This window comes from Notothenia coriiceps, unplaced genomic scaffold (genome assembly GCF_000735185.1).
Source record: "Notothenia coriiceps isolate Sejong01 unplaced genomic scaffold, NC01 NC01_scaffold00023584, whole genome shotgun sequence".
In the NCBI taxonomy this organism is placed as follows: domain Eukaryota; kingdom Metazoa; phylum Chordata; class Actinopteri; order Perciformes; family Nototheniidae; genus Notothenia; species Notothenia coriiceps.
Window position 1 is genome coordinate 75475 of NW_011356285.1, and position 13132 is coordinate 88606.

General features: G+C 41.7%; 1 protein-coding gene across 4 annotated transcripts in view; it reads right to left on the reverse strand.

Annotated features, from left to right (window-relative positions):
• Positions 1-13132, reverse strand: part of daam2 (dishevelled associated activator of morphogenesis 2) — a 74914-nt gene that overhangs the window by 45133 nt on the left and 16649 nt on the right. For all 4 annotated transcript variants that reach the window (XM_010781769.1, XM_010781767.1, XM_010781768.1 and 1 more), the window contains exon 3: positions 5068-5157. In XM_010781769.1, the coding sequence (XP_010780071.1) occupies positions 5068-5157 (90 nt within the window). The remainder of the gene's footprint in view (positions 1-5067; positions 5158-13132) is intronic.

The window sequence follows — 13132 nt, forward strand, 5'->3', positions numbered from 1 at the left end:
TTTCACTTATAAAGCGACGACGTTATGTGTATTGAAATTGTCTCTACGACAGTACTCTTTGGTTACACTCAAACCTTTAACGTGTCATGTAAAAAGATAAATCATATGGAGTTGTTAACCTCTTAATATAGTCGACCCTTTTACCGGTACTGTGGAGAGGGAATGTACGCGGCGGAGACTAGCACGGGTATCGACATACGTAGAGTGTGCAACATCAGGAGAACCGTCGTCGAATACAGAATTAGTAGGGTGTACGAAATAGCGGGTAGTAATTTTGATTACACTTGGGGTCCGGTTGATAAAGGACGAACTCGTACAGACGATTTGGCACACATGGACATTTGCTTGCGTCCGGGCAATGTATTAGCAGGTCTTAAGTTTATAGATGGGCCAGTAAAGAGCGGAAAAGAACCACTCTGAAATATAGGGCCGAAGGTATCTAATTTATAAGGGACCGTCGCTCTGTAACCGAAGACACCTTACAACCTGTTAGGGGTGACCAACCGGCGTCTGTCCTTGCATAACACCTACAGGTCGTCGTCGTAGTTCACCGTGTCTTGTGGTATGGTATAGTGTCATATTGTGTATTCTACCTAGCGATGTACGTAGGGTAACAGGACCGACATTGTGACGCATTGAGCAACATCAAACACGACGTAGGAGTCGTACCCGCATTAAAGGTTAACCCCGTTTTTGGACAAACACAGGGGGGTTGACAAAGTTTACACAAATAATAGATAAAAAAATGAATTCCCACACACACACACACACAACAACACACACACACACACACACACACACAGCACACACACACACACACACACACACACACCCACACGCAACACAACACACACACACACACACACACAGCACACACGGCGACCCCTCCCCTCCCCCCCCTCCCCTCCGTGATTTCCTTGTTTAGCGATACACAGCCAAACACAGCCAAACTCAACCTGAACAAACACAAAGTCACAGCCAAAATAAAAACAATAAGTGTGGCTTGATATTGAGTAAGAAAAAGGTTTATAGGTTGATAAACACCGTGAGAATGGGTCTGCAGAGAGAATTTCGCCGCAATCCCAACTGTCTGTTATCAGCCTGCAGCCAGGGAGGAGAAATCAGCAGAGCTGCCTGCACTGAGGTGGAATGGTCAATTTGGACCAATCAACGGGGGCTTAACGTAACGGCTTCGTGGACGTAACGTAACGGCTCCGCGGACGTAACGTAACGGCTCCACGGATTGGCCCATTTAGTTCCGGGTACGTGCTTAGCATGACATGTCACCTTTAAGCAAGGCATTCCACTCACAGAGATGAGTAGAACACGTGGTTGGATGATTTCGGACAGCAAAGATTATATTCAGAAAATCCTCTTTTTAGGGAAATTGACAGTAGAAAATATTGTGTGTAAGTGTTTTGATAAAGGGCCGTATTGTGTGACTGTTGGCTGAAAACACAGCGTGTGTGTGTCAGTGCTGCACTACTAATAAGATTCCGGAGAGCGTGTTTGGCTCCCAGCACTGAATGATTTTTTTGGAACTATTAGATGATACATCCTGTTCTCTACCTGGAGGCTGCTGGACACGAGTCAGGCTTGGAAAAACAAACAAACAAGTATATACACACACCCATCACAGACAGGAATGCAATTCACTCATGCAGAGATGTACTCACGCCAATACTTTTTCATTGGACACTAAACATGTATACAAGCCATCCCTTCATTCTCACGCTTACCGAGAATGATGTCTACTCTTTCTCACACGCACACACAGACACACAAACCCCCTGGCTGTGGCTGACTGGGTGGCTGAGATCAGAGGTGCAGATACGGTCAGATTATATAAAGCTTGAAGGCCTGGACAAGATGTTCGAGTTAGTCATGGTACACAGAGACCATATTTACGCTAATTCCATTACTTCATTGCTGACTGCTATTAGCGAGAAGAGTTGCGTATGTGACTATTCCTAAAGAGTTTTGATGTTGGAGAGGCTTATGGTCTATAGATCTTGAATGTTAATGTTAATGTTGCATTCAACAATATATTTACATTAACAGTGAAATGATTTTGTGTGATATGAAAAGGAACTCTTGCGGCAACAAACCCACAGAGAATCCTCTGCTTAAGGCAGCCAGTGTTGAATATTTTTAAAAATCTTAACAGATGTTGAAGATATGACAGGCGTCGAATATGACATGTAATCATCATGTTCTGCTGTCCAAGAGGTTTCTCACAGTGTATTGGATTGTTAATATTGAATGTGTTTATTATTGTGATTTGGAATCAGTGAGGGAACTAAAAACACACTTTAAACATACAGTACATCACACTCCAGCTAAATGTGTCTTTAGAACCATCAAGAGCAGAAACATTAGCTTGATTCTCATGCAGTGCATCCTGCATCCTTTAGCCTCTTTAGTCTGTTGTTTTGGCACAGCATGAACATTAAATGTATGTCACTGATTATCAACCCTGTTTCGAGCAGCAGCAGCAGGTTCTTTTAGCACCTGCACGCCAATACAACCACTGCACGCTAGCTACCCTGTGAGGAGATAGGAATGGTGTACCATTTTATACCATTGGAACAGCTTGTAATGTTCAATTTTTTGCAATAGAGCTTCTTTGCTGGTCGTGTCTCGAAGAGTAACCCCAGATTTGCGAAAGTCTAGATAAAGAATTATGGTTAGGCATTGACCTTGAATTGTCAAAAGTAAGGTTAGTAAAGGCCCTTCCAGCATCGAGTCTGGCAACAGTTTGAGAGGTTTACAAATCCAAGGTTCTCTTCTAGACTCGTTCTAAGATGGTGGTGTCTAGAGAAGTAACCCAAGATTTGTGAAACTCTCAACAGGGGATAATGGTTGGGCATAGACCTTGAATGGTAAAGTAAGGCTTTTACCTCAATGTGAGGTATGGATCGGTGGTTGGGCATGAAGTCTGCCAACAGTGTTTTGAGAAGTTTTGCAAATTGAGGGTTTTCCTCCAGGCTCAAACATCTTTGCTTACACAAAGACACAGGGAAGCCATATTGGGTCAAACCAACTAGACAGCAGTTCTAGTGAAAACTCTGCATATAGGAGTCGATCAATATCTGAACTTAAATATCAAGCTGGTTTTATAAGCCTGACCATTTACCTCCTCAGGTTCTGTGAAAACATAAGATTCATTAGATTTGGAATATGTGGTTTTGACCAGCCAGTAAACAAGTGGAACTGGCAAAGTCGCAGTGATTCACAATAAATGTGCAGTTTGTGTTGCAGGTGAACAAAGTTAGTTTGTCCCTCTGTCATGCCCTTAGTTGTTCCCTTCAAGTGTTATCTAACCACAACAACTGGAGCCGTCGTTTGGCTGGAGCAAACAAGAGGACCAGTGTTTTTCGCCGACAGGAGCGGCTGGGGTAAATTCTGCTGTCCTCTGCTCCCCATTCAAAATCACTGTCATCCTGTCATTTTCATGCATACAGGGCACTTCTGTGTGGTGTGTGTGTGGGTTATGTCTTCAAAACCTGCGTCTTTTCCTACATTTATGTGGTTCTTCATGTCTGTGTGGGTGTGTTGCACGTAAGGACATTATTCATGCACACACAGAAAGGCAGGTTATTTTCCGATATTGCACGCCAGTTGTTTTCCCCCCTCATTCTCCATTACGGCGTCCCTCTCCATGAATGAGGGGTTTGTTTGGTTTTCCTGCGGCCCTTCCGCTGTGCAATGTTACCCGGGTTTTGCTCTCTGTTTCCTGGCCTGGACACGCGGCTGTTTCTTTTTTTTCTACCTTAGCCTCGGAGAGGAAATGATTTCTGACTGGGAGGAATGGGGCAGGAATGACAAACTAATATATCCTACCTCTGAAACCGGCTTAGGCGCGCACTGCAAACCTTTTTTGTTCCAATATGATGCTGCCAAATTTGGTTTCCACTAGCTTATACTGCAGTACAAAGAGTCTTCATAAACATCTGTGGTTGCTTCAGTAAAATATGTAATAACTGATATAGGAGTATTATTGAACTGGCTCCTTTTATGTGGCTTCACGAATGCAAAAGCACCTTCTGCCAACAATTCCTTCCCTCTACTACAGCACATTGCAAGTTATCATAATGTATTAGAAGAACGATTACATCCTCCTCTTGAATTATTTTGACCCGTATTGCATTTCCTTGTAAACTGGTGTGGCGCTCCAGCTTCCATCCTCGCCTTGACATCCCTCTAAACACACCACAATTCCACCGCTCTTCTTTTTCCTCGTAACTCAATGCTGGCCTCAATACAAGTACAAACTTTTACACATGCAGGTGCACACACACACTCACGCGTGCACACACACACACACACACACACACACAGCGATGTGTGTTTACTCCTTTTTAAAAAGGTTGTCAGAGCCTATCATCTCAGCTAAGCCGAGCCTGCCTGCCGTGGAAAGAGAAAGGAGGGGTCCGATCCTCGTCCCCGCTTCCAACAGAAAAAGCTCATCCAAAAAACAAATTAGCAAAGAGACACAAGGGAGGGTTTATTGCTATTTATTCAATTTGCTATTGACTGAGAGAGGGGGGCTCAATTCCCCTTTTTCTCCTAGCACAATGTCATATCCTGTTGGGTTTTTGACCACAAAGTGAGACCAGAGTTGTTGTGGAGAGACACGCTGAAGGGTATTAAGAGAACGAGAGATGTTTTGGCGAGGGGAGAGGGGTGAAAGAGAGGGCTAACCAGAATATTCTAGTGCTCCGATGGTATGTTGACAATTCTTAAACAGCACAGGAAAATGACCTTCTCCAACGTGGGGAAGGAGATCTAGAGATTGAACGTATTGAAACAATGAACTGTGTTGTTTACATGTATGTCCTGTATGTGCATAAAGAAAAATATGAGAGTCAATGTAATAATGGGCACATGTTTACGTCAAAGAGGAGCTGGAAAGGGGGCTGGCGTGATTCAAAATGGGCTTTACTCTTCAATAACATGAATTACAAACAGTTTAGCTGTAAACTGTGGCTTCAGGCAGCCATTCAACTGAGGGCCAGCCAGAGATTAGAGCTGATGAACAGTAAACCACAGCAGAGAGCAACTTACCTTCTTCTTGCTGCAGTAGATCTGCCATTTCTTTTCATCGGGCAGAGCGAACATGGCCTCCCTGTTCTTGTCCGTGAGGTCCAGTTCATCCTGCAACAACAAAGGAGGCCGTTTTAGCAACACAGTATTTGTCTTGAAACCATTGCACACATTGTTGTTGTCTACTAGAACATGTGGATATGCTTTTAGGCTGAAAAACTAATTATTTTTCTCATAAATTATATCACAATTTACATTCATTCACCCTCAGTCTTAAACCCGCCTCTCTCTTTAAGTCCCGCTGCTGAAAAAAAGAGCCCGGTCCTCTCTGCTTGGTTCTCACGTTGCTGGTGAAGATACCCAGAAAAGAGGACGATATCAGGGCTAGGAAATATATATACCGTAATTTTCGGACTATAAGGCGCACCTGAATATAAGCCGCAGCAGCTAAATTGAATGATGTGTACATATATAAGCCGCACTGGACTATAAGCCGCAGGCGTTTTAATGTTTAATTACCATATGTAAGGGTTCGTGCACAGAGGGGATTGTCGGGAAAGAGATGGCTGTTTGAGGAAGCTCCCATTTATTAACATTTCAACAAACAAGTTGCATATTTGCATAACGTATTCAAGTGTTACCATTTAGTGCAATAGTAGCTACAGAACATGTACTGTGCTGTGTAAACTGTACTGTATCACATAGCGTTTCAGACACACAAACTTTTCAACTTTCAAACTTAAACGGTGCGCTCCCAGCGCACGTACCGGCAGTGATCTACAGCAGTGGTTTTCAACCAGTGGTACGGGGACAAACTGTCTCGCTCTCGTAATGTCTGTCTGTCTTGCTCTCGTTCTGTCTCTCGTACCACTCTCGGTTCCACTTTTACTTTTGCGCGCTACCTGTCTCACTCTTTTCCGGCCTCCAGCTTTTCCTGCTGGAGCCCGCCGCTTAAAGGTGGGGGGCGCGGACCGGCCATAGAGCCCATAGAGTTAAAGGTGGTGGACTGTAACCTGTAAAATCCATAGATTTAGGAGGTTCCCTAGTGGCTGTTAGCTCTAAAAATCCATAGATTAGCCGCACCGTTATATAAACCGCAGCGTCGAAAAATGGGGAAAAAGGCGCGGCTTATAGTCCGAAAATTACGGGTATATTATATTTTGATATTGAAATACATTTCATCTTTGACTTTGGATATTGAGATATGACAAGTGTTTTCTTTCCTGGTTTTAAAGGCTGCACTACAATAAGGTGTGTTTTGTTATGACTGTTCTAGCTGTTCTGTTGTTTACCTTTATCCGCTGTATCCACATTACTATTTATCATTAATCTCACTGTGTGAGTATTTTGTGAAAACTACAACAGTAAACTCTATGATATTGTCACAATAGCATTTGGTAAGAATATAGTGATACTTTATTAACTCCATCTTACACACTTTGTGGTATTTTCTAATAAGCCTCAATAAAACATACTGGGTTGTCTCTTTTCATAGTGTTTTGGTTGGTAGTCACTCCACATCCCAAAATGTCTTCTTTCAAAGTAATCACTGGGAGACGCATGAATACTACCAGCCCCATCCTTCAGCACACAATCCGACTATCCCTTTTGTTTTGTTTTCACTACATCAATACAGAGCCAAAGATGTTTAGCAGTGACTGCAGATCATTGGATGAGTTGAGTTTACACAGCGACATTGGATTGTCTGACCCCCCCACTGTCTGACTGAGAACTGGTCTCCACAGAGGAGGGTTTTAATATTCACCCTGCTGCTCGGCTCAATTATTCCGCTCAGTAAAAGGAGCCTCCTGCACCTTTTGAAATGCATATGAGGCCCGGAAATGAGTCTCTGTATGCCTGGGAGGAAAAAGTAAATTCTCGGAAAGAGAAGCACATTTAAGTTGAAGGGAGAATGAGAGAAATGGAGGAAGGATACAGAACAAATAAAGGGGCTGTGCGGTTCTGGAAATGGATCAGGACAAAAAAATTGAGGATGAGATGCCATAGCGCGTAGAGCTTTGTGCTCTGCCTCAAACTAATCTCATGATAATGGTTTTGCTACCATGACGTCAGGCAGAAGTGCTGGGCCTCCAAGGCCCCCCAAAGTGAAGATGGCTACCAGCACCAGAGGTGGGGCCCCTTAAAGCCGGCCAGTAGATCCACAGGGTTTGTTTTCATCCATTCAGCTGGACAGGGTAGGGTGAGGTGGCCCACATTCCAAGTACCCAACACTATGAAGGATGACATCATCTCTCACACAGTGCTTTCAATGGGAGAACCAGCAGCAGCATGATTGTGGTTTTGGCAAAAAAGGAAAAATCTGAAGGGTGTGAACTTTAAGGGGGTCTAATACAGATAGAAACCACAAAGAAGCTTTGGAATCTTTGGTCAAAGCCTCATTTCATCTTAGCAGCATGAATTAAAGAGTGAATTGTGACTCAAAACGAGAGCTTATCATCTCGAGTCTACATTACCTGCTGCAATAAATGAATACCATCGATATTAGTGTGCTGTTATTTTTGGCCTGTGCACTCTCAAGAAGAAAACCAACCATCTTTGCAGCTAAACATCTAACCACTGACTCTTCGTCCTTCAATCTTTACAGATTTTCGCTTTGGGTTGGACCACGATCCTCTCTCCACATCCCCAGGCTTTAAAACCGAGGCTGAGAAGCCAGCTCGTCTCTGGCATGTGGCCCGGTCGCCGGGTCAAAGCCCCGCTGTCCAAGCTGCTGCTGTTTGGAAGAGCTGATACTAGGAGTTGGTTGGGAAATCAGCGAGAATGAGACCCCTGGATTTGAACCAGATGGGAGCTGAGCCCAGTACTTGATCTCTTTGCTCTTTCTTGCTCTCAATATCTTCTCCCCAGGCCTCTCAATGTAAGGTCTTATTTGGAAGTTATAGGAGAGCAGGATATACATCAGCAATGAAAATGAGGATTAAGGTGTCCCAGACATACAGGTTCAACAGTTTAGCGGAGCAGGTAAGCTATCGGAGGAATCAAGAATTCCACTTAAAATAGGTATATGATTACACAAGGCCTTTACATAAGATTTAAGACGTATGAGGATAAGGCAAAGTCAAGTATGGCAGCAGGAACAGGAAAACAGGAAAGGAGTGGCAGGGGCGACCAAAGGCTAATGCATCAGGAGACTTTATAATGAGAACTACATGTTTCATTGAGTTGTTAGTCAAGCAGAAGGGTCACCAGTCTTATCAGAGAAAGGAAAGATTAAGTTGAGGATGAAGACATCGACTTTTCTATCCAGTTATGCAATATTTTACCTTTTTCTTTCACCTCCCAAATTACTTGCTCCAACATGACAGCTCCATCACATGGCCTGTCCAAACAAGTAAAACCGAAAAAACAACCTAACTCAATCTTCCAAAACAAAACAGGACCGCTTTCCACATTACTTGTAAAAGCTTCTCTTGATATGCCTCCGTCCTCCTTGGCCAGCACACTCCAGTCGGGAATTCAAATAAACCAAAACTAATATTGTAACACCTGCTGACCGAGAGGCGAAAATACATACCTAAGGTTTCTCAACCTTTTCTTTTTCATATTTCCTCCACAAACGCCTTTTGAATACTGTTACAAATTCCAAAAAGATGTCATGGTTGTGAGCTGTTTAGATCTTTTAAATGTTTGTTTCTCTAGACTGATGAGCTTTCCGTATTTGCTGACATGATACAAAACATATGGTGTAGAAAGATGGCGCTTAAAGCGAAAAATAAAACAGGTCTTCTACCACAAATTTGATCAAATAAAGTCATTTTGAAACAATTGAATTTCATGTCATCATTCAATCATTTAATATAACGTCTATTCCGCAATATAATTTTGAATGTTGTATGTATTTTCTATCATGTTAGCTCTATGGATTCATAAAATCCAAAGGAAAGCACTTTAAAACCCTTTTAACTTGTCTTTATGTTACAATAGTTGGTCCAATCTTAGGAGTTTGTGCCACTCACGTCTCTCCGTTGACTTTGTATGCATCACACAATGTCTAAAATGCACTTTCAGTTCTGTCTCAACATAGAAGATGTTGGTAATGTACTCTATGTACATTTGTTCTTTTGGACAGAGTCAGGCTAGCTGTTTGCACCTGCCTTATGATATGTCCTACTATTCCTCTAAATAGCAACTATTCAGAGTAGGAATCACTGGGAGGTCTTTAGGGAGAATGAGCTTAGTTACTACATGCATGTATAATCCTACTGTAATTCCCATCAGGGATTATGATGAAGAAGATATATATATTTTCCAGCAGACATGTCTTATATATTAACATTCATTTGTATGACATAATAGGATTCAGATGATATAACTTGTATGTGGCGTTTATGTATACCATATGGAAAGCATGTAAAGGATAGGAGACGGATGGGTAGCAATGACACATCGGAGAAAATTCAGAGTAGTGTGGGAAAACAGAGATGAACTGAAGGACAGGAGTATGGCAAAAGGTTAACAAAAAAGTAGAGAGTGCAGTTGGGATAAAGATGGAGGCAATGCAAATTCGACACCAAAATGTTAGCGAAACAAACTCCACAGGGAGAGTAAGGGTCAGTGAGTGAGTATGTGGGCCTGGCATACTGTAGGAGTCTGAGTGGGTGTGTCTCTGTGACAACTGACTGAGGATGTGTGAGGCTCCACCTAAATGGGAAATGTGTGTGGTCCAAGAATGACATCCTTTCACACGCATGTGCGGCTATGAAGCAGCGTTTCCAGAAGGCACGTAAACGTTTCTACCTCATGTCAAGTCTTACAGTATTGGCATAGGGGATCTGACACACACACACACACACACACACACACACACACACACACACACACACACACACACACACACACACACACACACACACACACATCTATACCGAGTTCTGATTTGGAAAGTGAAACAAATTGTTAAGTATCCCAAAAAATAAACAAAATTGACTTGTCTGTGCAATTTCCATGATTTATAATAGTAGGAAAAACCCTGCTGTTTAAAGCTGGATCCAATATTGGCGAATAACTCTTATTTTAACAAACATACAAATCATAAACAGGGCATTATTGATGTCAGCAAAAATAAATAACACAAAAATGATATGAATCTTTTCCAAATATCATATAGGATGGTTGATCATGTAAAATGATCGAGTTTTAATAACGTACAATACATTGAAAATGTGGTTACAAGTCCATATATTAATTATCATGAACAATGTGTGTGTGCTACAGCAGTCATAGCCTCACAAAAAGTCCTAGAGTTCTTCAGACAAGGCATTTACATGAGTCATAGTATCCTTCATGAGCCTCTCGAAACAAGGCTCTACTACTTCCATTATAAGGTCGGCTGGGGACAGTAAGAGCTGGTAGGAAGAGAACATTGGAAATGGGAAGCCCGAGTTAATCAAAGGGAGGAAAGATGGTGCATCCCAGGTCGTACACTGTGCGCGTTCCATTCTCTGCTGTCTTGTGTCCGGCTTCGGAAAATTAGGAGAGGATTTAGGTTCTGAAAAAGTCCTGTATGGACTGTGATTGTGAGTCACATGGATTGAAAGCTATTAAAGGTTGTGGTGGACAGATTGACACATGGACAGCTGGACAACTGCCCAGAGGTAGAAAAAAGAAGAGACTACCACATAGAAGAAAGAGACGGGCGGAGAGCAAAGCGACAACACACTAATCTGATGCCTACCAGAACAGTATTTGCCAGATGTTGACCTAATACAACCTGATTCAGCTGCACCGATTTGGCTAAGATAAACTGTGCATGCATCTTCCTTTTTAAATAATACAACAAAGGGACGGCATTTATTTGCAAGAAAAACAATGACATACGGGCCATGGCTTTCAACTTTTTTCCAAAGCATATCTATCCAAAGTTCCTCCAAATCTGTTTTTGCCTTTGTATTTTATTCTCTTTTTTTAAGTGTTTATTCTGCGTGGCTTCAGTGGCACTACAAAGTTGATTTCTGGCACATTGGGACCATATGCCGACCTTTCACCATTAAGTGTGTGAGACTTGTTGTCTCAAAACATCTCACACTTTCTTCTTTTTGGGAAACCCAAACTGCCATCATTGACAAATATATCCAAGCAGGATAATAACCGAACAGAACCCCTTCTTAATTATCTTAATATGGAGCTAATTCATATTTGATGATACAGTGTTATTAGCAGGGAATTGCCCTGACAAAGCAAAATAAAGCTGCCATTGTTCTGAAAGCACTGCCAAACTTTACCAGAACGGCCATTTGCTATCTGTAAACTCTTCAGTCAGCTGCAAATGGGGATTCTAATTAATGTGATCCATTAGTTCCTTTTATGTGGGTTTTGTTCATTTTGTCCAAATCAGTGGCAACTGCTTCCAGGCTCATTTGCATGGGTTTATCAAGTTCGTTACTGAGGCTCATTTGGGTTCATGGCAGACTTTGAAGCCCGACTTAGGTCTACACAAGGGAACCACAGATGGATCTCACACATGCTTATTCTGCAATATTAGTTTTATCAGCTACACACCAAGGAAAATAAGTCTTCTATTTCGCTACATTAACTATTCTATGTTCCTGCATTTTTCATGAAGTGGCATAGAAGTTTGCTTAAAGTTATGTATGCACTTGCTGCTATAACTTGCTGGCGTTTCTTTATAGTTGCCTAGTTTGTCACCATAATAACAACTATTTTGCGGCTTACTTGATTAATCAAGAAATAGTTTTTAAAATATGTCAAAGTCCAAGCTGATGTCTTTACATTTCTTGTTTTGTCAGTACAACCACAATAAATTCAGTTTAAATGTTTGACAACAGCAGGAAGTGTGAAACCAGCAACATGTTCTGCCATTTTTGTATGGAAATTAACTTTATAAATGTTTTAATATCCAAAAGGTTGATGATTATTTTTCTGACGATCACTTAATCCATTAGTCCACAAATCACTGTGGACCTAAAATTAGTACATGTTTATTATAGTCAACCTCTATCATCTTCCAAAAACACATTTATTTTCATTTAATATCACAATAATAGAGTCAGGCCACATGGCCACCAATTGTTCATACAATGTTTCAGAGACAATTCAGCTTAAGGTCTTTCCTCCCAGTAACGGTGTAAACTGACCGGACAGTGACTAGAAACAGGGGAATACCCATTATGGTTCGGAGGTGGTTCACTCCATTTGGCCCAGATATTTCGCTCCCACTTCAGAGCCTCCATTGAGACTCATTCTACTCCTCATGAGAGGCTTTCATAACAATAATCCCATCTCATGTTGCCATGGAAACACACTGTTATGTTATTTTATTTATTTCCACCCACGTAGCACAGCCCCTTACCTCCCTGCATTGACTTTTAATATCAGCTTCAAAGGCATTGGGCTTTATGTCTGGTAGTGCTGATTTGTCAAATGTATCAGCATTTCCGTCCAGTTAAATAGATGTGGGGGATCTTGGGCAGATGACCATTACGTAGAAGAAGTTGTGCATTAGTCATCTAATCAAAGCAGACATGAATCAAAATGTCAAATTAAAATACGGTTTTGATCAACGTAGTACGTAGATTAATTTTCGGTTTTCTGTTGAATTTAGGCAAAACTCCGGGGTGCCATCATGAAACCAAAAAACATAAATTCTCCCCTTTAGTTTCAGATTCTTCCTCAAAGGAGAACACATTAAGTGATTTACAGATTAGAAGGTAATTTGAGTTATACGTTAACCTTTGAGTGCTATTTTTAATGCTGGAATTCTGCAGTCAAGTAAAGACAAGATTAACCAGATACTTACACACACAATACCCCAAAGACAAAACATCTAAGGGATCAGATGAACATACAAACATCTGAAGAGTAATCTATTCACATCATGACCAATGACACAATACCGTCTCGACTATCTGCTCTGCTTTTTCTTTAACTTGTACATTATGTGCAAGCTGAAATGTACCACCTCAAAATAAGATGTGGGAGTAGGGTCTTATTTTTTCGGGCTGCTGAGATTTGGTCAAGTACTCTAGCATAAAATAAAAGTTTTGATTCAAACCTTGCAATACATGTTTTCCAGCAACACACACACACACACACACGCACACACACA